This window comes from Sus scrofa, chromosome 1 (assembly GCF_054392235.1).
Source record: "Sus scrofa isolate SSC_HxYL_T2T_F1_AM1 chromosome 1, Sscrofa_HxYL_maternal_Yorkshire_Landrace_v2.0, whole genome shotgun sequence".
NCBI classification, from domain to species: domain Eukaryota; kingdom Metazoa; phylum Chordata; class Mammalia; order Artiodactyla; family Suidae; genus Sus; species Sus scrofa.
The window spans coordinates 250774382-250799545 of record NC_139383.1 but is presented as its reverse complement, the minus strand read 5'-3'; the positions used below and the strand labels follow the sequence as shown (position 1 = coordinate 250799545).

At 47.1% G+C, this 25164-nt stretch overlaps 1 protein-coding gene across 3 annotated transcripts in view; it reads left to right on the top strand.

Moving 5' to 3' along the window:
* Positions 1 to 106: 106 nt before the first annotated feature.
* The window catches only part of TRIM14 (tripartite motif containing 14), a 32844-nt gene continuing 7786 nt past the window's right edge, over positions 107 to 25164 (top strand). Inside the window, exons 1-6 of one of the 3 annotated variants that reach the window (XM_084990604.1) lie at positions 107 to 404; positions 3492 to 3587; positions 11740 to 11973; positions 16906 to 17068; positions 22162 to 22254; positions 23461 to 23632. In XM_084990604.1, the coding sequence (XP_084846730.1) occupies positions 189 to 404; positions 3492 to 3587; positions 11740 to 11973; positions 16906 to 17068; positions 22162 to 22254; positions 23461 to 23528 (870 nt within the window). In that variant the 5' untranslated portion in view covers positions 107 to 188 and the 3' untranslated portion in view covers positions 23529 to 23632. Of the gene's footprint in view, positions 594 to 3491; positions 3588 to 11739; positions 11974 to 16905; positions 17069 to 22161; positions 22255 to 23460; positions 23633 to 25164 lie in introns of those variants that run through there. The other 2 variants (XM_003122031.5, XM_005660266.4) reach the window with 2 other exon arrangements.

The window sequence follows — 25164 nt, the reverse complement described above, 5'->3', positions numbered from 1 at the left end:
GTCAGGAGAGCATCGTGCTCTCAGGAGGGTGACGATACCGCGGCTGTTCTCCGACGTGCACGCAGCGCCCTGCCATCTGTCTCTCCCTGCCGGAACTGGGCCGGCCGGGAGTGCCCCGCCCCACCGCTCCGCTTTCGATTCCCCGCCGACCCTTTGCGGCTCGGCGGCAACCCCAAACTTGGGGGTGAATGGCGGGCGCAGCGGCGTTAAGCGGGACACCTGAGGGGCTCGGCCGGGGGGACCCTGAGGAAGCGCACGGCCGGCGCTGCCGCGAGCACGGCGACCGCGTGGCCGAGCTCTTCTGCCGCCGTTGCCGCCGCTGCGTGTGCGCGCTTTGCCCGGTGCTGGGCGCGCACCGCGGTCACCCGGTCTGCCTGGTGCTGGAGGAAGCGGCGCGCGTGCAGGTGGGGACGCGGGGGCGCGAGCCTGGGAGCAACGGGCGGGGAAGGGCGTGCCGGGTCCCCTGACAGTTCCCGGTAGGGCCCCCGAGGCGGCCCAGAGACTCTCTAGACGACCGACCTGTTCAGAAAGAGAAACTGAAGCCCAAGGAAAGGCGGCAGTGAGCCAAGGCCATCTTTTAGCTTCAGAAAAAGGTGGGTTTGTGAGTGAGAACTTGATATCCCGAACCTCCTCCACCGCAGCGGGCCCACCACGCTGCCTTAGGGCTGGAAGAAAATCTGCCTTGTAACAGATGAAAAAAATCCGTCCCACTTAGAAAACAGGCGTCTAGCCCCAGAAAGCCACACAAACACCTCCTCTGGTCTTGCCTCCTGGAATTCAGAGGGGCTGTGGACCGCCCCATGGCCCTGGGGAGAAGCCTCGATGGCCCTCTGCCTAAGCCGTTCTGCCCCTCCCCCTCCACGCCCGCTCCCTTCCACGCTCATAACCGCAGGACGACCGCTTCACAGGAAGAGGAAGGTTCTGGAGGCAGAGACAGGTCTTGAACCCAGGACTGCCCGTTATGGGCCGATCTCACGTTGGCGCTCTCACCCATGCTTAATCCTAATAGTGGAAGGGGCTCTGGACTCTTGTTCCAGCCTTGTGGCCAAATTTGTCCCCTGACTCTGGTCAAATCCCTCCACCTCTCTGGGCTAGGCCTTTCTGTCACGTTGATTCTACCACTTCCACCTTCAGGAAGTCACCCATGATTAACTTAGCCTCACCCTGACCTATCCCCTGCACAGCAAGACTTAATGCCATCACATTGTGTCACCCTTGGAGCTCCAAGGTGCGAATGGGCTATGTGGGGCCCGATCTAGCAGGTGGAGTCCAGATTCAAGGCCTGCCTCTGCTTCCAACGTCTTAATTTTTTCTTATCTAGAAAATGGCTATAATAATAATAAACTCTTCAAAATGCTGTTTTCAGGAGTTCCCATCATAGCTCAGTGGTTAACGAACCTGAGTAACATCCATGAGGAGGCAGGTTCAATCCCTGGCCTTGCTCAATGGGTTAAGGATCCATTGCTGTGGATGTTGCTGTGAGCTGTGGTTAGGTTGCAGACATGGCTCAGATCCTGTGTTGCTGTGGCTGTGGCCAGCAGCTACAGCTCCGATTTGACCCCTAGCGTGGGAACCTCCATGTGCCATGGGTTCGGCCCTAAAAAAGAAAAAAACAAAACAAAAAAACCCCAAACGCCACTGTTTTCAGAATTAACAAGGCTGCTTTCAGAAATATGGCTTCTGGTTCTAAAAGGCATCCATATACCCACCCACTCACCTGTTTGTTCATTTGTCATCTATCTGCCCATTCATTCCTTCCTCAGACATCCATTCAGCACATACCTTGTACCATGAGTCAAGGAATAGAACAGTTCTCCCCTGACCTGGAGGAGTTCCTTGGCCGGTATTGGGAGAACAAACAGTCGCAATACAGTATGATAGGTATTGTAATTGGGAAGCCTGAGACAGGGGTCAGTGGGAGCCAAAGAGGCAGGGACAGGAAGCCCAGGAAGACTTCCTGGAGGAGGTGCCACTGGAACTGCCCATGAAAATTATAAATGGGGTTTTGCCAGGTACCTAGACAGGAAAAGCACCCTGTGTCTGGAGAGCACAGGCACCAGGAGGCTGGGTTGTCCTTGACTGATGGACAGGAGCTGGACTTGAAGGCTTAGAAATCACGGGAAAGGATGTACTCCTGACAGTTGAGGCTATGGCTTATACTTGGGTTACTTGTATTTCCAAGCCCACCGCACTCTACTCCCCCATGTAGAATAAAACTGTGCACACAGTCGCAAGCGCCTGTTGGATACTAAAACACAATACTGGTTACACCTGTTGAGCACTGCCTCTTCCAAGCACTACAGCAAGCATTTTGTGTACTTATTCTCTACGGCAACCCTATGGGGTTAGCCCCTTTTGCCAGGGGATGGAACTGAGGTTTAGAAAGGTGAGGTCACTGGCCCAGGTCATAGGGAAGAAGAGCTGGACTCAGATCTAGGCGATTCAGTCTGCCTCTGGGGCTTGGGCTCATAACTTGCTGAGTGGCTCCAGCTCTCCACTTGAAGGTGGCAGCCCCTTGTAAGTATGCTCAATTTAGCAAACACTTCTGGGTGATCCACCCTGGTCCCTATGGGGAAGCTAAGAATGGAGCTGGCCTGCCCTCAGGAAGCTGCAAGTTGGCCCAAGAGCTAAGTGTAAGGCAAGCGGTGAGAAGATAGAGGTAAGGTCACATCTGGGGGGGAGAGGGTCCCAGAGCAGGCTTTGGAGAAATAGCAATTGCAGAAAGCAATGATGTGGAAGGGAGCCATCTCTGGTAGGGGACCTCTCTCACATGCATGTCCTCTGAACCCCAGTCCAGGCCAGAGGATCACAGATCAACCCTGGATGCAAGTTCCATGAGGGCAGCTCCTAGCACAGGGCCAGGCAAGTATCAGGTACTCATTAGCATTAGGGGAAAGCTCTTCGCCTGACCCCAAGCCGCCTGCCTATTTGAGGGAGTTCCCGTCGTGGCGCAGGGGTTAACGAATCCGACTAGGAACCATGAGGTTGCGGGTTCGATCCCTGCCCTTGCTCAGTGGGTTAACGATCCGGCGTTGCCGTGAGCTGTGGTGTAGGTTGCAGACGCGGCTCGGATCCCACGTTGCTGTGGCTCTGGTGTAGGCCGGTGGCTACAGCTCCGATTAGACCCCTAGCCTGGGAACCTCCATATGCCGCGAGAGCGGCCCAAGAAATAGCAAAAAGACAAAAAAAAAAAAAAAAAAAAATCCTATTTGAGGGTCTGGAAAAGCAGGTCACAAACAAGACTGTCCTAGAAAAAAGGGGACACATCAAGGTTTGGTAAATACCTGGTGCGAGCCTCTGAGAAGCAAGGGGGCCCTAGCTCCAGCTCATCCTCTGACTTGCCTCATGACTTTGGGCAAGTTACCTCACCTGCTGACTCTCAGATACCTCAGCTGAAAAAAATACAAAGGTGGGAGGAGATGAGCCCTGGGTGCCTTGTTACTTCAAAATTGACAGCATTGAGACTTTTCTCCTAACTCCTTCACATGCAGAACCTCACCCAAGAATGTTTAATGCAGTTGGCATCCAAGAAGCAGCAGCAAGTTGGCAACATAACCCAGATAGAAGACGCTGCTGAGAAGCTCAAGGCAAGTAGCTGATTATTCCTTATTCTTACTGCGCTGTCCATGTTTCCCCTCGGATGCACGGTTCTCCCCAATACGGAGTCCATTTCCAAGGGAAAATGGAAACCAGCCTCAAAGGAGTGGATCCAGTTTGGTGGGGCCTGGGGCTTTTATAATTTAGGGGGCCCTTTTGAGAAAAAGAACACAAAATTGGTTGCAAGACCATGAAGGGGCCATGCTAGGGAAGGGCCTGGGGCTTCTGTTTCATCAGCTTTGTGGTGAACCTACCTCTGCCCAGTGCCCTAGCCTTGCCCCGCAACGCCTGAAAAAATTGATCAACAGCCTTTTTTTTCTGCCATTCCCTGCACCCCAGAGTGCCTTAGGCAAAGCAAAAATACAAGGTAAGGAAGATGTAAATCGCTGTTTAGGTTTTACTGTTGAAAGAAAGCAAATAGGAATAAATATATAAATATGTGCTTTTCTCAGGCTTCTCCTTTCGCAATGATGTTTAAGTGGATTCTTCTGTGGGAATTTGAGGCTGACATTATCCAAGCTGCTGTTTTGACTGTGAAAACATTATTGCTCTTTAGGGGCCTTTTTGGTGAACAGGGCCAGTCCCTTCCCTTCTCAGCCTCAGCTGCCTCTAGTCAAAGTGAGGATGGGGGTCGGGGGGGGGCAGGGGGTGGAGATGTCCTCCCAGGGCCCATCTCGCTGAGGGCTCTGTGACCCCAGACTGACCACAAGTCAGGCAGAGAGATGGGATCTGACCATGGAAGTAGCTGGCACCCGGGCTTCCTGAGGCCAGGCCTACAGTGGAGTGGAGATGCTGAGGCCCAGACCAGGCCACAGAATTGGCCCCCTGTTTGCCCAGCATCCGTTATCTTTCAGGTGACTGCACACCCCAGTTTGCTGGGGACTGTGGTGATTTACTGTGGCCCCAGCTTAATTATTAATCATGCTGTGTCTTCAAGAGCAGGACTCTGGGCTCAGGCAAATATGTGCCTTCAAAAGGATTTGGGAACTGAAAGCTGGCACACCCAAAGGGATGGGGGAAATGCTTTAGGCTGTGGATCCAGCATAACTGAGCTGAGGCACAGGCTCCCTATCTGGAAATCTCTGAGCAGATATATTTGGGGGCCCCTGAGGAAAGAGGATCCATGTGGCAAGTCTAAGGGGTTAGGTTTCAGCTTAATCTAAGGAATGATTTTCTTTCTTTGAACCTTCTCTCCAACTTTTAAACCTTGTTTTGAAATAATTATAGGAGTTGTGGTGCAGTGGAAACAAATCCGACTAGTAACCATGAGGTTTCGGTTTCGATTCCTGGCCTCGCTCAGGGGGTTAAGGATCTGACATTACCATGAGCTGTGGTGTAGGTCGCAGACATGGCTCGGATCCTGCATTGCTGTGAGTGTGGTGTAGGCTGGCAGCTATAGCTCCAATTGGACCCCTAGCCTGGGAACCTCCATATGCCATAAGTGTGGCCCTAAAAAGCAAAAATTAAAAATAAAAATTGAAATAATTACAGATTTGTAGGAAGTTACAAAGGTGGTGCGTGACCCTGGCTGGATGACAAGATTCCTTGCCCATTCCCCAGGCCAATGAGTGGAGTTTTATTGGTGCCTAGCTCACAGATGGAGCAGCTCTCAGTAAATTTGTTTTGATGTGGGGCAGGTGGCCCCCCTTCTTACTCCCAGATGGAATGACACCAGGTGCCCAGAATGACCTCTTAGGTGACCAGGCCCCTGTGTGCTGGGCTCTCATATGGCCCTCCACCTCCACCCCTCCCAGGTCACACAGCTCAGCTCCCACCCACAGATCTGATGTCCAATTCCCTCTTTGTTTTTGGCACCTGACGATTCCTTTTTTGTTGTTGTTTACTTGATTGTGGATTGTTTGGTTTATGGGTTTGTTTGTTTTTTTTAACTTCGTCAGCTAATTTTTAAATCTGCTCATTTTATCAGCATTTCCATGAGTTTGAAGTAGGGAGGGGGATTTCCCATGTCAATTCCTTCTTCCTTGTTGACCAAAACTATATGTCATTTTACATACAGGGATTTTGTTTTTGTTTAAGACCCGAACCTTTCCTGTGTCATTAAAAGTTCTTTATCTGGGAGTTCCCATCGTGGTGCAGCAGAAAGGAATGCAACTAGGAACGGTGAGGTTGCGGGTTTGATCCCTAGCCTTGCTCAGTGGGTCAAGGATCTGGCGTTGCCGTGAGCTGTGGGTAGGTTGCAGATTCGGCTTGGATCCTGCATGGCTGTGGCTGTGGCGTAGGCCAGTGGCTACAGCTCTGATTCGACCCCTGGCCTGGGAACCTCCATATGCTGCGGGTGCGGCCCTAAAAAGACAACAACAACAACAAAAGTTCTTTATTAATTAGAGGCTGTATATTCTATGATATCGACCAGGATTCATGAAGCCATTTTCCTAATGTTGAACTTTTCAATCACCTCTGGTTTGTCACTCATGTAAAACAGCACCGCAGTGCTATTTGGTGCCTTGATGTATTTCCTCTGGGACACGTTCCTAGAAGTGAATCACCTGGCTCAGCTGGCACAGATTTTATAGGGACTCTTATGTATTCCGCTGAACTGTGGCAGCTATGGTTTGTGGCAGGTCTGCAACCATGCCTCTGTATCCTTGCTTACACAGAGGCAGTTCTAGGAAAAAGGCCACTTGCCTGAAAATTAATCCATAAAACAGCTTGGTAAACAAATTAAAACCAATAAAGTTTATAATTGTTCAAAGTCTAGTATTCAGAAGCCCTAGCCAACCAGGCCTAGCCAACCACTCCTTTCCAGAGAGCAATCAGGGACTTGATCATTAATCCCTAACCAACACCCATTCAATGGTTTTCTCTGACATCTTTGTTAATAGACTGTTTGCTTCCCCATCATGGCTCCTCAGGGGCTGGTACATGCCAGGTGAATGGAAAAAAGGAATTGACACTTGCCTGCCACCCTAACTTTTTACTCACACTGGGATGAGATGACACTATGGCGAAGTAGTTATAGTCTTCTTTCAAATCTTCCAATTTTCCATGGTGAGCTTTTGATACTTTTGTAAACAATGACCAAAAGGTATATAAATACATTATATATATATATGTTTCAGGTTGGTAACTGTCTATTGAATCCAAACCACCTGGTAGGGATTTAGGATGGGCATAGGGGAGTTCCCATCGTGGTGCAGTGGAAACAAATCCAACTAGGAACCATAAAGTTGCGGGTCCCATCCCTGGCCTCTCTCAGTGAGTTGAGAATCTGGTGTTGCCGTGAGCTGTGGTGTAGGTCTCAGACACAGCTCAGATCTGGCATTGCTCTGGCTCTGGCGTAGGCTGGCAGCTACAGCTCCGATTCAACCCCTAGCCTGGGAACCTCCATATGCCACAGGTGCGGCCCTAAAAAAAGACCAAAAAAAAGACAAAAGATAAATAAAAATAAAAAAGAATGGGCATAGGCTGTCAGTGCTCAAAGGCCCTTGGAAATGAGGGTGCATGGGAAGAGGAGATAATGTATCATTGGCCATGTAGGAGGGCATGGGGGACCTGGGGCCACAACTGGATCCATCACTGTCCACTCAGGAAGATGGGAACCACTTGGAGGGTTTGGGACAGAGGGGACAAATGCAGGTAATGGAGACACAACAGGGGAGAGGCAGAGAAACCAACCCAGCAGTGGTGAGGCAGTTAGCACTGGCAGGAAGCACCTACAACCCTGCCTACAGGGACAAGGGAACGGGTGGTATTCGCAGAGAGCAGGAGTCGGGGCCACCTAGGCAGGAGCTGGAACCAGAGTGGGCTTGTCCTGTGAGAGCCGGAGGTTGGAGGCGACTCAGGAATGCAACATGGCCCTTGTGGGAGGGATACCCTGGCTGCTCCCTTTCCCTCACCCTCTGACCTCCCTCTAGTTCCTCTTCCCGTTGATCAAACCCAGCCTGAAAGAGGATCCTGGAAATTGGGCCTGTAGGCGTCCGCCCCTCAGCCCTCCAGACAGGAAGTGAACATGAGACACGGAGGCCTAGACTGGGAGTAAAATAAACAGCCTCAGTTTTGGTCTCTGTGACTTTCCCTGCGACCCACCAGCACTGTAGGGACTGAATCACAGCATGGGGTCAGGGGGCCAGCAGTTTGACATAAACCAACTTTTGCCAGACTGGGAATGGGAAGATGAGGACTTGGCCAGGCTGTGCTGTTGATCTTGACGATGCCTCTAGACTCCATCAGCCCTGCTGAGCATGGCCACCCCCTGCCTCCCCTGTGGGCTGCTGCCTAAGTCAGAGTCTGGGAGACACCAGAGCTAACATGGCCCGGGCAGGGCTGGAGAGCATGCGTCTTTCCCTGGTGGCAACCTGTGAGAGGTGATCGCAGCAAGACTGTCCCAAGTCATACTGACTTTTCAGCAAAACCACTCTCTCCATTCTCCTCATAGGCTTCTTACCATCCACAGGAGCCAGACGGGCATCCAAGACCCTGGGCAGAGATGGATTCATGTAGCAGCCAGCTCTCCATAATGCAAAACTCCTCATCTTCCCATGACCAGGGCTTTAACGCTGCTCAAGGATTTTTTCTCCCACAGTTCTTAGACCCTCAACTACTCTCTGCCAGGCTCTGCCCAGCAGTGTCCAAACACTAGCCCAGCTGGATCTGGGATTCAGTTTCACTTTGAACTAATGTGTCCCAGACCAGACAATGTACTTTCTTGTTTGATTGCCAGAATTCTTTCCATCTTTTTTTTTTTTAAGCCATATTGCATAATCAGCCTCATCTGCTTACACCTTAAATTTTCTTATGGTGGATGTGTTTCTACGCCGGGACTTATAGCAATGCATAGTGTCATTAAGCTGATTTTGTATATTCTTTACAAAGTGGATCTGTAGAAGCTGCTTGGAACACAGTTTGGTTGAAAAGAGATTTGCTCTCAGTTTCTACAGAAAGGTCCTCTGTTTACATATATTGCCTCCAAAATGTGTTGAGAAATCAAGGGTTTAGAACCCATTTTCTTTCCTTCATTTAGTCATTCAACAAAGATATATTTTGTCCAGGATCACTGACCCATGGAAACCACGTTGTTAAATGTAGACAAATTCCCAAGCCAACCCAAAGCCAATTTAATCTATGTGGCATGTGGTGGTATAAGCTAGCCTCAGAGCCTGAGCACTGCCTAGAACATGATACAGGAAACACGGACTTTGGGAAACCAATCCCCTAGATGCTGCCAAACCACAGTTCCTGTCCCACTAAGAAGAGAACATGGCATCACTGGGGAGTGTGCCCACCCCCATGCCTGCCCAGGGGGCTAAGGGGCTTTCTGCTATGTGGGTGGGCCGCACAGACAATTGGGCTGAGGAAGGAAGCTGGACTAATTTTTTTTAATGATTTTATTTTTTAATTATATTCGTAATATATGAACACATGCTCATTTTTAAGAATTTAAATAGTATATTAGAAGATAGTGTAGAGGAGCAGAAACAATCTGACTGGGAACCATGAGGTTGCGGGTTTGATCCCTGGCCTCGCTCAGTGGTGTCTGGTGTTGCCGTGAGCTGTGGTGTCGGTCGCAGATGCGGCTCAGATCTGATGTTGCTGTGGCTGTGGCGTAGGCTGGCGGCTACAGTTCCAATGCAACCCCTAGCCTGGGAACCTCCATATGCCAAGGGTGTGGCCCTAAAAAGACCAAAAAAAAAAAAGAAAGATAGTGTAGAGCTATGGAAAGTACAGAGTCCTTTTTGACCGTTCCCCCAGCCCCACACCTCTTCCCAGACATGACCACAACTAACAAACATTTTAAATGCACTTGCAAACATACAGATGCATATATCTGTATAGTTTTTGGTTATCTTTTACATAAATGGGACCATCCTATATGTATTATTTTTGCAACTTGTCCTTTTTCACATGATGTCTTAGAGAGCTTCCCACAACAGGACATACAGGTCCACTGTATTCTTTGGGGGGGGGGAAGTACACATACCATAAAAGTTACCATTTTAACCAATTTTTTTGGCTGTACCCAAGGCATGTGGAAGTTCCCAGGCCAGGGATCAAATCCCACACCACAGCAGTAAGCCACGGCAGTGACAACACCAGATCCTTAACCGGCTGTGCCACAAGGGAACTCCTTAACCATTTTTCAGTGTATAATTCAGTGGCATCAACACTTACATTTGCAGTGTTGTACAACCATCAGTACTCTTTCCAAAACTTTTTTTTGTTACCCCCAAACATAAACCCGGTAATCATTAAGCACTTATTCCCATTCCCCTCCCACTAGCCCCTGGTAACCTCTCATCTACTTCCTATCTCTATGCATTGGCCTATTCTAGACATTTCACATAAGCAGAACCATGTAATATTTGTCCTTCTGTGTCTGGCTTATTTCATTTAGTATAATGTCTTTAAAGTTCACCCATGTTGTAGCACGTGTGAGAACACTGCACTCATTTTAATCACTAAATGTTATTTCCTTGTATGAAAGCAGCATAATTTATATATCTCATAATGAAAATTTTGAACAGCTTTTCTCTATCACCAACAATGCTATGGTGAGCATCTTGGTACACAAATCCTTGTGCACATGTGAAACCATTTTCTAGGATCAGTTCCTACATGAGGATCAAAGGATTTAAGTGCTTAAAAATGTCATGTTAACATATCACCTTGTAAAAATGCAGTGCTAGTAGACACTACTACCTGCAGTGTATGTAAGGTGTGTATGTAAGTGCCTATTCCACACACCCTTACAGACTCTTAGTGTGCTGGCTAAAAAAAAAAAAAAAAAAAAAAAATTTTTTTTTTTTTTAAATTTTATGGCTGCACCTGCAGTATATGGAAGTTCCCGGGCCAGGGATTGAATCTGAGCCACAGCTTTGACCTATGCCACAGCTTGTAGCAGTGCCAGATTCTTAACCCACTGAGCAAGGCCAACCCACTGAGCAAGGCCATGGATCAAACCTGTATCCTCGGATATACATCAGGTTCTTAACCCCATGAGCCACATCAGGAACTCCCTGCAGTCAGATTCTTAACCCACTGTGCTATGGCAGGAACTCTTATATATTCTTTTCTAAACTATTCTGTGCTCTTAATCTTTTTGTCTATGCCTAAGCTGCATGGTTTTAAATCCTGTAACTTTACAGTTTGCTTTGATATCTAATAAGGCAGCTTATTCTTCATTGATGTTTTAAAAGCAAGTTTTGGCTTCCCTTGTGCTTATTCTCCTGATAATAGATTAACATTTGTTTAATCTGCATATTTAATTGGGATTTCATCCAATTTATAGACTAATTTGGAGACAAATGGCATCTTTATAGTAATCAATCTTCCCAGCCAGGAATATGTTTTTTTTTCTTCCATGCATTCAGATTTTTTTATATGAATTTTATGCTTTTGTTTATCTAGGCCTTCAGAATTTTTGTTTAGTTTTTTGTTTTTTGTTTTTTTGTCTTTTTTTGCCATTTCTTCGGCCGCTCTCAGGCATATGGAGGTTCCCAGGCTAGGGGTCGAATCGGAGCTGTAGCTGCCAGCCTATGCCAGAGCCACAGCAACGCAGGATCCGAGCCGCGTCTGCAACCTACACCACAGCTCATGGCAACGCCGGATCTTTAACCCACTGAGCAAGGGCAGGGACCGAACCCGCAACCTCATGGTTCCTAGTCGGATTCGTTAACCACTGCGCCACCACAGGAACTCCAAGTTTAGTTTTAAATATTTTGCTATTTTTTCCTACTGTTTTAAAAAAAGTCTTGGAGTTCCCATTGTCAGAACAAATCCGACTAGTATCCATGAAGATGCAGGTTTGATCCCTGGTCTTTCTCAATGGAATTGCCATGAGCTGCGGTGTAGGTTGCAGATGTGGCTCAGATCCCATGTTGCTGTGGCTGTGGCACAGGCCAGCGGCTGCAGCCCTGACTCAACCCCTAGCCTGGGAACTTCCGTATGCCGCAGGTACGACCCTAAAAAGCAAACAAAATTAAATAAATAAATAAATAAATAAAAGGTCTTTATTTCTCCATGCATTTTCTAGTTGGTTCTAGGTGGTACTAGGAAAGCTTTTAATAAGTGCTGAACTCACTTTTTAGAAGTTACGTTTTTTTCATGTTGATAATTTTGGATTTCCTGGTTGGCAATCATAACATCTGCATCTGGTTTTTTTGTTTATCTTTTAATTTTTTTCAGGCTCATGCAGAGTCAAGTAAAACCTGGCTGACAGGGAAATTCACTGAACTCAGATTGCTACTTGATGAAGAAGAAGCTCTGGCCAAGAAATTTATTGATAAAAACACACAGCTTGCCCTCCAGGTGTACAGGGAGCAAATCGAGTCCTGTGGGGAGCAAATCAATGTCATGAACAGTCTCTCTGACAAGGTCTGGAGTATCAGCCAGGAACGCAATCCTATACAGCTCCTGCAGGTAAGGCGGGGGTTCTGCCCTCACAGTGGCCACTGGCCACCACATTTCATCTTGGTTAGGGTGGCCTTGAACACTGTATTCACACACTGAGTAAATACACAGAGAACTGGCTTGTCAGCATGTAGACCTCCTTGCCCTCACCCAAGTGGTCAGAGAATATATATTATTAGGAAGATAATATATGTCTTGGACTACCTGCTAGCAGCCACCATTTTTTGAGGGCCTCTGTGTTCCAAGCACTTCCTATATCTTAGCTCTAATATTTATTAGAATTCTGCAAATTGGATAGTCCACTCCATTTTAGTAATGAGAAATTGATGCTCAGGAAGATGAAAGGACTAATCCAAGGTCATACAGCTGGTAGGTGGTAGATCTGAGATCCGGGTCATCTGACTCTAAAGCCACGAGTATCACTGCCCGGTCCTCTGCCTGTACAGTCTTAATTGAAGCATCACTCCTGGAGAGGCAGGTATCCTTGCAAGAGCTACCAAGCTGATTTCAAGAGCTGAGTCACAGTTTGCTGAAAGGGGAGAGAAGGATGGGACTTCTTGGCCACTAGGCTGTGTTAGAAGCTATTTTTTTTATTTGTTTTTCATTTTTATTTTTATTGTTTATTTATTTATTTATTTGGGTTTTTTTGTCTTTTTAGGGCCGCACCTGCCGCATATGGAGGTTCCCAGGCTAAGGGTCTAATCAGAGCTGTAGCCGCTGGCCTACGTCACAGCCACAGCAACATGGGATCCGAGCTGTGTCTGCAACCTACACCACAGCTCATGGTAACGCTGGACCCTGAACCCACTGAGCGAGGCCAGGAATCAAACCCGAAACCTCATGTTCCTAGTCAGATTCCTTTCTGCTGTGCCACAACGGGAACTCCTGTTTTTCATTTTTAAAGTTTATTAAAGTATTATTAATTTACATTGTTGTGATATGTTGGAGGCTATTATCTTGTACTGAAGGAGAATCTAAAAACTATCCCCTGTGATATTGCTACAGTGAAAGCATATTGTTGACGGTGGTGTGGTGTCCCTGTCTTCAAAGAACCATGAGAGAAACTTCTCAATTGTGTCAGTACTCCTGTGCAGTCACCTGTGCACTCAGATTACTTTTCTTTTTCTTTTTCTTTCTTTTTTTTTTTTTTTTTGGCCTCCCCTAGGCATATGGAAGTTCCCAGGCCAGGGATCAGATCTGAACCATAGCTGTGACCTGTGCTGCAGCTGCAGATCCTTTAACCCACCATGCTGGTCTGGGGATTAAACCTGCGTCTCAGTGCTCCAGAGATGCTGCCAATCTCGTTTTGACACAGTGGGAACTTCTTTTTTCCTTTTTTGGATTACTGTTTTCCTCATGTAACTCTTCTTCTTTCTTTCTTTCTTTCTTTTTTTTTTTTTTTTTTTTTTTGCTATAGCTTCTGGGAAGCTTAGAGCCAAATATGTTTCAAATAATTGGGATAAAACTTTATGGCATACAATTTGTGCCTCATCTCACTTTAGCCTCCAGCTTAAATATTTTTTAATATTTTTAATTGTTCTATTATAGTTGATTTACATTTTTCTGTCAGTTTCTGCTGTACAGCTTACATTCTTTTTTTTGGCGGGGGTGGGGGGCCTCTTTGTCTTTTAGGGCCATACCCACGTCATATGGAGGTTCCCAGGCTAGGGGTCCAATTGAAGCTGCAGCTGCTGGCCTACACCACAGCCACGGCAATGTGGGATCTGAGCCACATCTGCGACCTACACCACAGCTCACAGCAATGCCAGATCCTTAACCTGCCCACTGATTGAGGCCAGGGATCAAACCCACGTCCTTGTGGATACTAGTCGGGTTTGCTAACCGCTGAGCCATGAAGGAAACTCCCTTTTTTTTTTGGTCTGCTTACATTCTTATCCTGGTTTTCTCTGGCTTCATTTTTCTCATTATAAAGGAAAATCTTGCAATTTTATTTATTTTTTTATTTTTTTATATAATTTTTTTATTTTCCCACTGTACAGCAAGGGGGTCAGGTTATCCTTACATGTATACATTACTGATCTTGCAATTTTAGATAACCTGTGTAAGATGTTTTGGAGACTTGTGGGATGAGGCAGGGCACAACTAAGTAAAGACAGCACTGAATTTAACCACAGATTCGCATGGGCTCTGGCTGCAAAATAGAACAAGACAAAAAGTCAGTACAAAACTAGTCAAGCCAGTCCCTGGCAGATATTTCCACTCTTGTGCCTTTATGTGGCCTTGGTCAATTCAGCCTGTATCTCAATGTTAAATAACAACAATAAAAAAAAAATTCTTAACAAAATATTCTGGGTAAGGTGCTCTTAGTCACAGTAGATACTGTACTTTAAGAAAGGCAAGATGGAGTTCCCATGGTGGCGCAGCGGAAATGAATCCGACTAGGAACCATGAAGTTGTGGGTTTGATTCCTGGCCTCACTCAGTAGGTTAAGGATCTGGTGTTGCCGTGAGCTGTGGTGTAAGTCACAGACACATCTTGGATCTGGCATTGCTGTGGCTCTGGTGTAGGCTTGCAGCTGTAGCTCCTATTGGACCCCTAGCCTGGGAAACCTCTGTATGCCATGGGTACGGCCCTAAAAAGAAAAAAAAAGAAAGAAAGGCAAGATGCACAAAGGGGTACATTTATTTTTTTTTAACATAATGATCTATTTTAGATATATCTAATGCAGAGGGATGCTTCCATGGAGAAGAATGTTATTCTTCCATCATAGATACAGTTTCAGGGCTTTGTTGTCTTGTTAAAGTTAAATCAGAGTTACTGATTTTCATGATTCATTATTCCTTCCATTTGCTAACTCATTTATTCATCAGATATACACCAAGCAACCTGATTGTACCAGGCCCCTGCTTCACATTAGGAGCTCATGGGTGGGGACACATGCTCAGAAACAGTTATTCACGCAAGTTCTGTATGGGGAATCAGGGAAGACTTCCAGGAGGAGGCGACAGTTGAGCTGATATGGGAGGATAAGGAGAAGCTCATTGGGTATTTACAGATGGACGAAGCAGAGAGGACACCCTAAGCAGAAAGGAACCCTGTGCATGTAAGAGCTTGGCAGGCTAGAAAACAACTGGGATTCAGCCTGAGTGGAGGTGAGCAGGGGTACAGGGTGGGGTGGTGTTGGGACATACAGCTGAATAAGGAGGCCAGGGTTAGTTGATAAAGGGTCATATATTTGGCCAAGAAGTTTAGACTTTGTCCTGTAAAGAGGACAGGGGCTAGGGGAGAGTTTTGAACCAAGGAATGACTTTGGTGACAGGATGGAGGATGGACTGGGCAGGCCAGGACTGGAGGCTAAAAGGGAAGCTGGAAGGAGACCACGGTATCCAGAAGGGAGATGATGGTGGGCTGGACCAGCAAAGGGGCAGTGGGGATGGGGAGAAGCAGGCAGGTTTGAGAGATGCAACAGGATTGGTGATTGGGGGAATCCAAGATAAGAGTTAGTTTCTGGTTTGAGAAGGGGGTGGCTATGGGACTGTTCTCTGAGTCTGCCAAGTCAAGAAATAGATGTGCCCAGTTTCATTCATTCATTTATTCCATCCTAAACATCTGTCGAGAACCTGCTATAGGCCCTGTGCTAGATGCCAGAGTTACCAAGTGGTGGCATCTGTCCCTCAGCCCCCTCCCAGTCCCATTCCACCCATCTGCCCTCTGGGCCACCCTCCTGCTAGCCCAGAGCTGCTCTCTGCCCTCCCTGCTAGTGCTCTGACTCCCTGACCAGCTCCGCCCCAGCCTTCTGGGTGTGACCTCAGCCCTGTTTCCAGGAATTAACCTTCTTCCCACCCAGATGAGGGTGGGCAATAGACAGGCACCTTCCTAGGTGGGTGGGGCTTGGAGACCATCCCACAGTCCTCCTAAGGCTCCGTATCCTTCCTGCTGACCACTGGGCCACTGTCCCTCTCTTCTGAGGCACCCATCACTTTCACCTTGTCTTGGGCAGCACTGCCCACTGGCCAGGGCCTGCTTGCCTAAGGCAAACTTCTGTCTTCTAAATCCTTGCCCAGGACAACCCTCCACAAAGTGCAGACAGGGCTCTCAGCTGCAAATGAGAGAGTGCATTGTAACTGTTTTAAACAAGAAAGGAGTTATTAGGTAGCTCACAGGAACGCCAGGAGGGCTGGAAAGTCAACATGAAAACCAGGTAACAGGAGTGAAGTTGAGGCCACGGCACAGGCTTATTCCACTATAGACCCCATGCTTCATCGCAGGGCAAAACGTTCCACTGACCCAGGGCCCAGGCCTGACAACACCTGACAGCTACACACTGCTATCACTACCCCACACCCAACTTCAACATGCCAAGTCTTGGAGTGGAGATGCCTTATCACATGCCTACATTCTGGGTGCAAGAAGGCTGGGACTGTTTTCTAACTTTTCCTTAGCAAAGCCACACTTAGCACAGGAAGGGTATTTAAAAGGCGCTGTGCAGGCAGAAAGCAGGACAGGCCGCCACTGTGGTGGGCACATGTCCTCAGCCAGCGTTCCAGCTGAGCTTCGAGGTCTTTGGCTTCCCCTTTTGGGACATGGTTTTCTGCTGCCTCCTTTGGACAGGCCCCAGGGGCGCCTTCCCCATGGAAACCAGCCCCTCTTTTTGTCCCTTTGTACCTCAAGCAGACCATTGTCAGTGTCTGTAAAGCTTTGGAGTCCTTTGTGAGGTGGTGGTCAGCCTGCCTCCTCCTGCAGCCCCTAAAGCCCTAATACACAGAATGGACCTCAGTGAACACAGCAGAGAGGAAGGGAGGAATCAGCAGCGCCAGCACTAGAACTGCCTTCCCAGGACTATTATGCTCCTGGGGACAGCCCAGGCTGGGGGCAGGTGCAGGGCAGGTTGGTCTTGCTCACAGGCTAGCTTTGCTCTGGGTGTGGTAGTGGAGGCTGGGACACAGCCTGAGCTGCCCTGACCCCCTTGTGCCCTTGCAGGAGTACATGGCTGCTGAGCAGCAGATACAGCAGCAGCTGAGTCTGGGGGAGCTGTGCCACCCCATGCCACTCTCCTTTGAGCCTGTCAAGAGCTTGTTTAAGGGCCTTGTGGACGCCATGCAGAGCCTCCTACAGACGCCACTGGATGTCCGCCTTAAGGAAGGTAAGTCACCGTGTGACCAACCTTGGGTCCTTTACTCCCCTGGGGCCTTTTAGAGACAACTGTGAAGGTTGCCATCCTAAATCATGTCTCTCCTACACGGAAGCTCTAGGCTGGGCAGTCAAGGTCTCCAGGGCTTGGGCCCAACCCGCCCTCCCAGCCTCACCTCTTACCCACCCTGAGACTGGGTCCTACCTCTGCTCCTGCCCCTCTCTTGCTCCTGGGGTTCTGCCAGGAACCTCAACTTTGCCTGTGCTGGGCCCCCAGCTGGAAGGGCCAACTCTCCCTCCTTTTCCTCCGCCTGGTCAGGACCCACAGCTATGCTCACCTGGGAAGCCTTTCCATGCCCCCGCTGGCTGCTTGCTTTCCTGGCCAGCCCCCCTATCCAGGGCCTGCTCCATCTCCTGTGAGTTGGATACCTGCCCCCTCCTCAGCCTGGAGAGCAAGAAACACTTTGAGTCCAGCTCTGAGGTCATTGCAGGGCCTGACACAAAGCAAGTGCTCAGAAATATCCATTCATTCATTCATCTCTGCTATTAGGATTCGTTCAGAACATGTATTGAGCCCCAATTATGTGTTGGGCACAGCAGCATACGAGACAAAGCTCCTGCCTTTGTGGTGTTTCATCTTTTAAGAGGAAGACAGACAACAAATGAATACATGTCAGCGATAAGAAGTGTCCTGAGAAAAATAATAAAGCAGAGTAAGAAGAAGAGAGGGTGACCAGGAGGAAGAGTTATTTTATATGAGGAAGTGAGGAGAGCCTGCCTGAGGATTGTGAGCTGACCTGAAGGAAGGGCTGGAGAGCACAGTGGTCACATGATAGACTCCTCCTCTTCCTAACCCTGCCACCTCAGGCAGGGCACCTAACTTTCTATGCCTGTTTCCACACCCGTAAAAATGGAGATGATAATATAGTCCCCTCTCATTGGATGGATTAAATGAGTTCTTACATGTAAAGTGCTCAGAATGGTGTTCGGGCATAAGTACCCTGTGAGCATTAGCTATTATTGTTGCTTCTGCTTTCACATCTGGGGGGAAAGTCTTGTAGGCAGAGGGAAAAGCAAGTGCAAAAGTCCTGAGGCATTTTGAAGGAACAGCAAAGAGGGTGTCAACAGGAGTAGATGTGGGTGCAGGGAGGGAAGAAGAGAGAGATACCAAGGAGACTCCAAAGATTGTGACCCAAGCCACCAGAAAGAAGTTATCATGTTCTGAGATGGGAAAGAGCACTCAGAACTGGAGGGAATGGCCCTTTTGGCTCTGAGCAGCACCATGGTGGTTTGCAAGAGCAAATGCCTGATGAAAGGCAGCAGAAAGGGAGCTAAGAAGAAAGTGGTTGATCTGTTTTCTAAGAAAGGTTGGCCAGAGGTGACTAGGGCATTGGGAAAACCCTAGTCATGAGAACTCAAAAAACCAAAATTACATCTGATGGCCTCAAGGGTCGGCTGGATGTGAGCCTTGTTGATCTGCAGAATGATGAAGCTGCATTTAGAAAATGAGCTAGACTGAATATGTTCAGGCAAAAACTGCCTAACTTTCATGGCATGGATCTTATCCATGACAAAATGAGCTCCACAGTCAAAAACTGGCAGATCGTGATTGAAGCTTATGTTAATGTCAAGACTACTGACAGTTATTTGCTTTCTTTGCTCTGTGTTGGTTTAAAAATGAAAAACCCATTGGAGTTCCCATTGTGGCTCAGCGGAAACGAATCTAACTAGCATCCATGAGGATGAAGGTTCAATCCCTGGCCTTGCTCAGTGGCTTAAGGATCTGGCATTGCCATGAACTGTGGTGTAGGTCAAAGACACAGCTCAGATCTGGAGTTGCTGTAGCTGTGGTGTAGGCAGGCAGCTGCAACTTCTATTAGACCCCTAGCCTGGGAGCTTCCATATGGTTCAGGTGTGGCACTAAAAAGACAAAAAAAAAAAAACAAAAAAAAAAAAACAAAACCCCGCAACAATCAGATTCAGAAGATCTCTTACCCCAGCACCAGCAGGTCTGCCAAATCCAGATGATAAAAGCAAGACCCAAAAAAAACAATTTAAAAGAAGAGGTCAATTGGAGTTCCCGCTGTGGCGCAACAGGATCCATGGCATCTCTGCAGCTCCAGGACACAGATTCAATCCCTGGCCTGGCACAATGGGTTAGAGGATCCAGCGTCACTATAGGCCACAATGTCAGCTTGGATTTGATCCCTGGTCAGGGAACTCCATATGCTGCAGGACAGAAAAAAAGAGAGAGAGAGAGAAAGGTCAATAAATTATTCCAGACAGCATTAGAGAAGACATAAAAAGTCTTGCCAGTCTGTTTATCTGCCCCATGATGTCTTTGTTAGAAAAGTAAAAGTGCTGACTGAAGAAACCCAGCTTTGAATTGGAAAAACTCATGGAGTTTCATGGAGAAGGCAGTAGTTGTGGGAAAAGTTACTGAGCTGTTAAAGTTGAAAAAGCCAATGTTATGAGCCACCAGCCCAAGAATCTGTTTAAATTCAGACTGTGAATGGTGACAAATAAAAAGAAATCTTTTTTGAAAACAGAGGGAAGAGGCACTGTGGTGAGTGCTGAGAGAGAGCGATGGGGGCCGGAGGGGCTGCTCCGATGAGGTGCTCAGGGAAGGCACCCCTGGGGAGGGGGGCATCCCAGCCACATGGGCAGAGGCCCAGGGTGAGGAGGTTCCAGGGGGAAGGAGACCTCCTGGAGAGCACGTGCCAAAGCAGAGGAAGACCTTGACAGATTTCTGGCACAGAGAGGAGGCCAGGGTGCCTTGAGCACAGTGAAGGGAGAGTGACAAGAGATGAGGTGGAGGAAGTTGCAAATCACCTTGTTAAAGTCTGGAGATCATAGGAAAAGAAGGACAGGGATGAGAAGCGAAGCAGAAGCACCACAGCACCCCCTGAGCCCCTCTGGGGCGTGGAGAGAGGCCAGGTCAGCACCTGGCTGCAGAGCAGGAGACTTCAGTGAGCCTGCAGTGTCTGTGGACTCATGGGGGGAGGGGAACACTGGGAGGGCAGTGGTGCTGCAAGACCCCTCATCTTCATCTCCCCCATCTGCCTGAGGAATTAACGAGACACAGCCAGGGACCAAGGGAGCACAGAGGAAGGAGAGAGTGATTCTGTTGAGAAACCAGGAAGACTTCTGGAAGGAACTGGCATTGAGCTGGGCCTTATTGCCAATGCTGCTGGGTTTCAAGCGTGGGAGAGAACAGGGAAAGGCATCCTAAGCTGAGACAAGAGGACACTGAAGTGTGTTCAGGACACCGTGACCCACGCAGCAGGGCGGAGCAGCGGATTTTCTTTGGCTGGTTTGTCAGAGCGGATTTTTCATCTGTGCATGGTGTTCCTCTTGTTCATAACTTGCACGGGAATTTTGGATACACAGTCTAACTGAAAATTCTTCTTGAGGTATAATATTTACAAAGAAAAGCCCACATCACAATCACAGCGGTCAATATATTTCAATTTAAAACAAAGAGAATAGTCAAATGTGGGGGAAAAAAAAATAGAATCTTAGCGGTCGGCTGCAGGGAGCACCACCACCTCTGGCAAGAAGATGCTCATATGGTTCCCCAAATGCAGTTCGCTTACATTTACATTCTCAGTGGTCCACTCCCAAAGGACTGGTGGTGGCTGCTGAGTCCATTAGAATAGCTAACACTTGCTCTGTGCCAGGCATTGTCCCAAGCACTTCCCACTGACTCATCCAGCAACTCCTCAGCATTACCCCATGTGGTAGATGCCTTCATTGTCCCCCATTTTACAGATGAGGAAGCTGAGGCTCATGGAGGTTAACTGACTTGCCCTGGATCACATAGTTGGTAGGGGTAAAGGCAGAATTCAAACAGACTGGTCCCAGAGTCTTGTGTTCTGATCCCCTGGAGTCTGCTTCCTCCCAGGCCATCACCCCTCATCCACCTCCAGATAAGGCTATTATTCTATCACAGGTGATACTGAGAAGCGCTGACTCCCACGAAGGACTCAAGGGGATGGGGGTCTTACAGCACCACTGTCCTTTCAGTGCCCCGGCCACCTCCCTACCTGTAGGTCCACAGATATGGCAGGCTCAACAGGCTGAAATGGCATCCAGCATCTTCCAGCCCCCAACCCCCAATCTGTGGCTGCTTAACTCTGATCTGCACTTCATTCCCCACTCCTAGCACAGTTAAGCCCTGGTCCTTGTGCCACTGCAGCCTATCCTGAACCTAGCCCCTTTTCTATCCCTGCCATCCCAGTTCAGGTCTGAGCCTCCCGACAGGGCCACTGTCTCCCCTCTCACCCTGCCCCATCCATTCCCCACCAGAGAGCACTTTGGAAATTCTTCTGCTCACATCTGTTCTCCCTCAAACACCTTCCATGGCTCCCCACTCTTTACATGCCACTCCCAGCACCTGTCCTTAATGTCTTTGCTCCTGCGTTATCCTCTCATGGGGAAAGCCTCCCATCCCTTTTCCAGGTGTCCAAATCTCCCCATCCTTTAAGGGCCAACTGAGGGGCTTCCTCCTCCATGAAACCTTTCCTGACCCATCAAAGTCCTGGAGCCCTTTCACTTCTCGTCTGCAATCTGGAGCATTCTCTGTTTTGAGTAGTGTAGTTCCAGCAAGCCCATTTCTCACCCCATTTACCTGACGGAGCTGTTGAAGACAGGGACCATGACTTAGGTCTCCCCTGAACTCTCTCTTACCTGAAGGAGACGTGAACATGACCTTTCTGAGGACTCAGCTTTAATTTCTTGTTTTCCATCTTTTTCCTGGAATTTGTGTATCTGCCATGAGACTGCCCCCTTCCTGAACTGTTGAATACACAGTTGATCCTCAGGATGCTCTTGGAGGCTGCCATCTCCTCCCAAGTCCAGGTTCACTCACCCTGGCCTGCCATTGCTGAATTTGCTTCCAATCCTAGAAAGTGTCTTTCTCTATAGATCTGAGCCTTGTCCTTGAGCTTTCCTGTGACTGTGAATTTGCACTTCCTACTTAAATTTGCATGCAGTTCTTGGGAAGAGATTATTCAAATCTCTAGCTCTGTAATATTTTTAGTATGTTTTGTAATTTGCACTGCTTGCATGAACGCCAGGCACTCATTTCTCACAATTTGTTGACAGACATGAACTGCCAGCTCTCCGGCTCTTCCAGTGCCAAGCCAGGTTCCTTGTTGAAAACAAGCCCCTCACCACAGCGATCGCTCTTCTTGAAATGTAAGAACCAGGAGAGGGGAGATGGTGAAAAGGGCGGTGTGTACCAGTGGGAGGGAGGGTCAATGAAGTGGAGGACCCTGCCCCCTTTTTTCCTAAGAGACACAACTTTGGGTTTTTAAACACTTTTAATCAGTTTTTTTAAAAAATACAGAAATAATACATGTTCACTGTAGAAAATCTGGAAAACAAAGGAAAAGTAAAAAACAAAGGAAAAGTAAGAAAATTGTTTATATCACTGGAGAGCTTTGGAAATTGTTCTGCTCACATCTACCCAAGCAGCCACATGTTAGTAGATGGCTGCTATTATTTGCCCTTTTAGCTGTCTTTGGCATACCTATATCTATATATTGATATCTATCTATATATATACAATGATAAATATTTTATATATTTTTATACAAAGATGGTGTCATACAATAATACTGTTTTGTAATCTGCATTTTCCCTTACTGATATATTATGGACATCTTTGTTCCCTTAAAATATTAAACAGGTAATGCATGCTTCTTGCAAAGAATTAGAAATTACATATACCAAAAGAAAATAATTGCCTCCCTCAGAGATAAATGATATTAATATTTTGGCATATATTCTTTCAGACATTTCAAAAGTATATATGTGTATGGATTTTTTAAAAGGAGATATTGTAGATATTCTTTTATAATTTAAAAAATTTAATAGTATAGATTGAACAATTTCAGTAAATACAGATATTACTATTTTTAAAGGATTCGTGGTATTCTATTGAATATGCCACCTTTAAATCAGTCTTATATTGTTGGGCATTTAGGCTGCTTTACATTTTCATTTCTATAAACAGTGATACAATAAACTTCCATTCTTATGCCTATTTGGTGAATTAATGAATAAATGACTTAATACACCTTACTTCATTTTTGGATTTTTTTTTTTCCGGCCATGCCCGAAGCATGCAGAAGCTCCTAGGCCAGGGACTGAACCTGCACAAAGCAGGTACCTGCGCCACAGCAGTGGCAACACCAGGTCCTTAACCTGCTGCACCATCAGAGTGCAGCAGGTTAGATTTTTTTTTGCCAAGGAGTAATTTCTCAAAGTGGAATTACTGGACATGCATTTTAAAAAACTAACCTTTCTTAGAAATATAAAATACATAAGGAAAAGTTCACAAATCAAAGGGGTGCAGCTCAATGATTTTTTAAAAAGTAAACATTCTATAATTTCCTTCAGACCATGAAATGGAATATTCCGGCTCCCCAGAACCATTCCTATGCCAGTTCATTATCCCCAAAAGGTAACTGTGAGATTTATCCATCTGATTGCTCATAGCAGTAGTTTGTTGATTTCTACTGTGGTGTAGTATTCTGCTGTATGAGCATAGCACACAGTGTTACTAATGGACATTTTGGGCTTTTGCCTACAGTGAATAATGTTGCTATGTACATTCCTGTGCATGTCTTTTGATACACATATGTATGCATTTCTGCTGGGTATTTACCCAGGAGTGGGAGAAAAGGATGCCCAGCATAACCGCTTCATAACCGCTTCTGTGCAATGTTGTTCTAGATGCCCTAGAGAGGGCCTTGAAACAAGAAAAAGAAATGAAGAGTGCCCTGATGGTTCAGCAGGTTAAGCTGTCACTGCTATAACATGGGTCACTGCTGTAGCTCGTGTTCAATCCCTGCCCCAGGAACTTTGGCATGCCACAGGTGCAGCCAATAAATAAATAGGTGTTCATGTTGTGGCTTAGTGGTAATGAACCCAACTAGTATCCATGAGGATTTGGGTTCAATCCCTGGTCCCTGCTCATTGGGTTATGGATCAGGCATTGTCTCAAGCTGCAGTGCAATTCGAAGATGTGGTTCAGATCCCAAGTTACTGTGGCTGTGGCGTAGGCTGGCGGCTGCAGCTCTGATTTTGACCCCTAGCCTGGGAACTTCCACATGCTGGCAGGTGCAGCCCTAAAAAGCATGCGTGCGCGCGCGCGCGCGCGCGCACACACACACACACCCCAAAAAGAAAAGAAAAAGAAATGAAAGTTCTAAGGATGGGGAAAGGGAAAAAAGATCATGATTCACAGATGACAAGATGATTTACAGAAAATCCGAAGTAATCTATAGATAAATTAGTTACCAAGTGAATTTAGAACAGCTGCTGGGTGTAATGTCAGCATACAAAAATCAACTATACTCTATGTTTTGGCAATAAACAATTAGAACATGAAAATTATGAAAATTTAAAAACATTATTTTCAGTAACACTTTTTTAAAAACTCAGATTAAATCTAACAAGAGATGTACAAAAACTCTCTACAGAAAACTCCAGTGTTGTCAAGAAGATCATCTGGGAGTCTCTATTAAAGCTGAACATCCATATGCCTTAAGACCTAGACTTTTCTTTAATTGCATGTCTACATATGTGTATAATGCAACAAGAACTGTTATTGGGAGTTTAAATCATTGCCACTGTTATGGAAGACAATTCAGCAATATTTACCAGAGGCCTTAAAAACACAACCATCCCAACTGACTCTGTAGCGGCCAGCCTATGCCACAGTCACATGGGATTCAAGCTGAGGCTGTGACCTGCACCACAGTGAAGCCAGGGATGGACCCGAGTCCTCATGGACACTAGTTGGGTTTGTTACTGCTGAGCCATGACAGGAGCTCCCCAGCAATTCATCATTTAGGAACATATCCTACATAAATAATGAGATACATAAAGATGCATTCGTATTAGTGTTCTCAAAAGCTTTTTTGAAGGCCTAAATATTTTCTAAAGGTGGGAGAGGGGCTGGGTTAAATTATAGTTCATCTGTACATCAAAATCTTTTCTTTTTTTTTTTTTTTTTTTTTTTGTTGTTGTTGTTGTTGCTATTTCTTGGGCCGCTCCCGAGGCATATGGAGGTTCCCAGGCCAGGGGTCGAATCGGAGC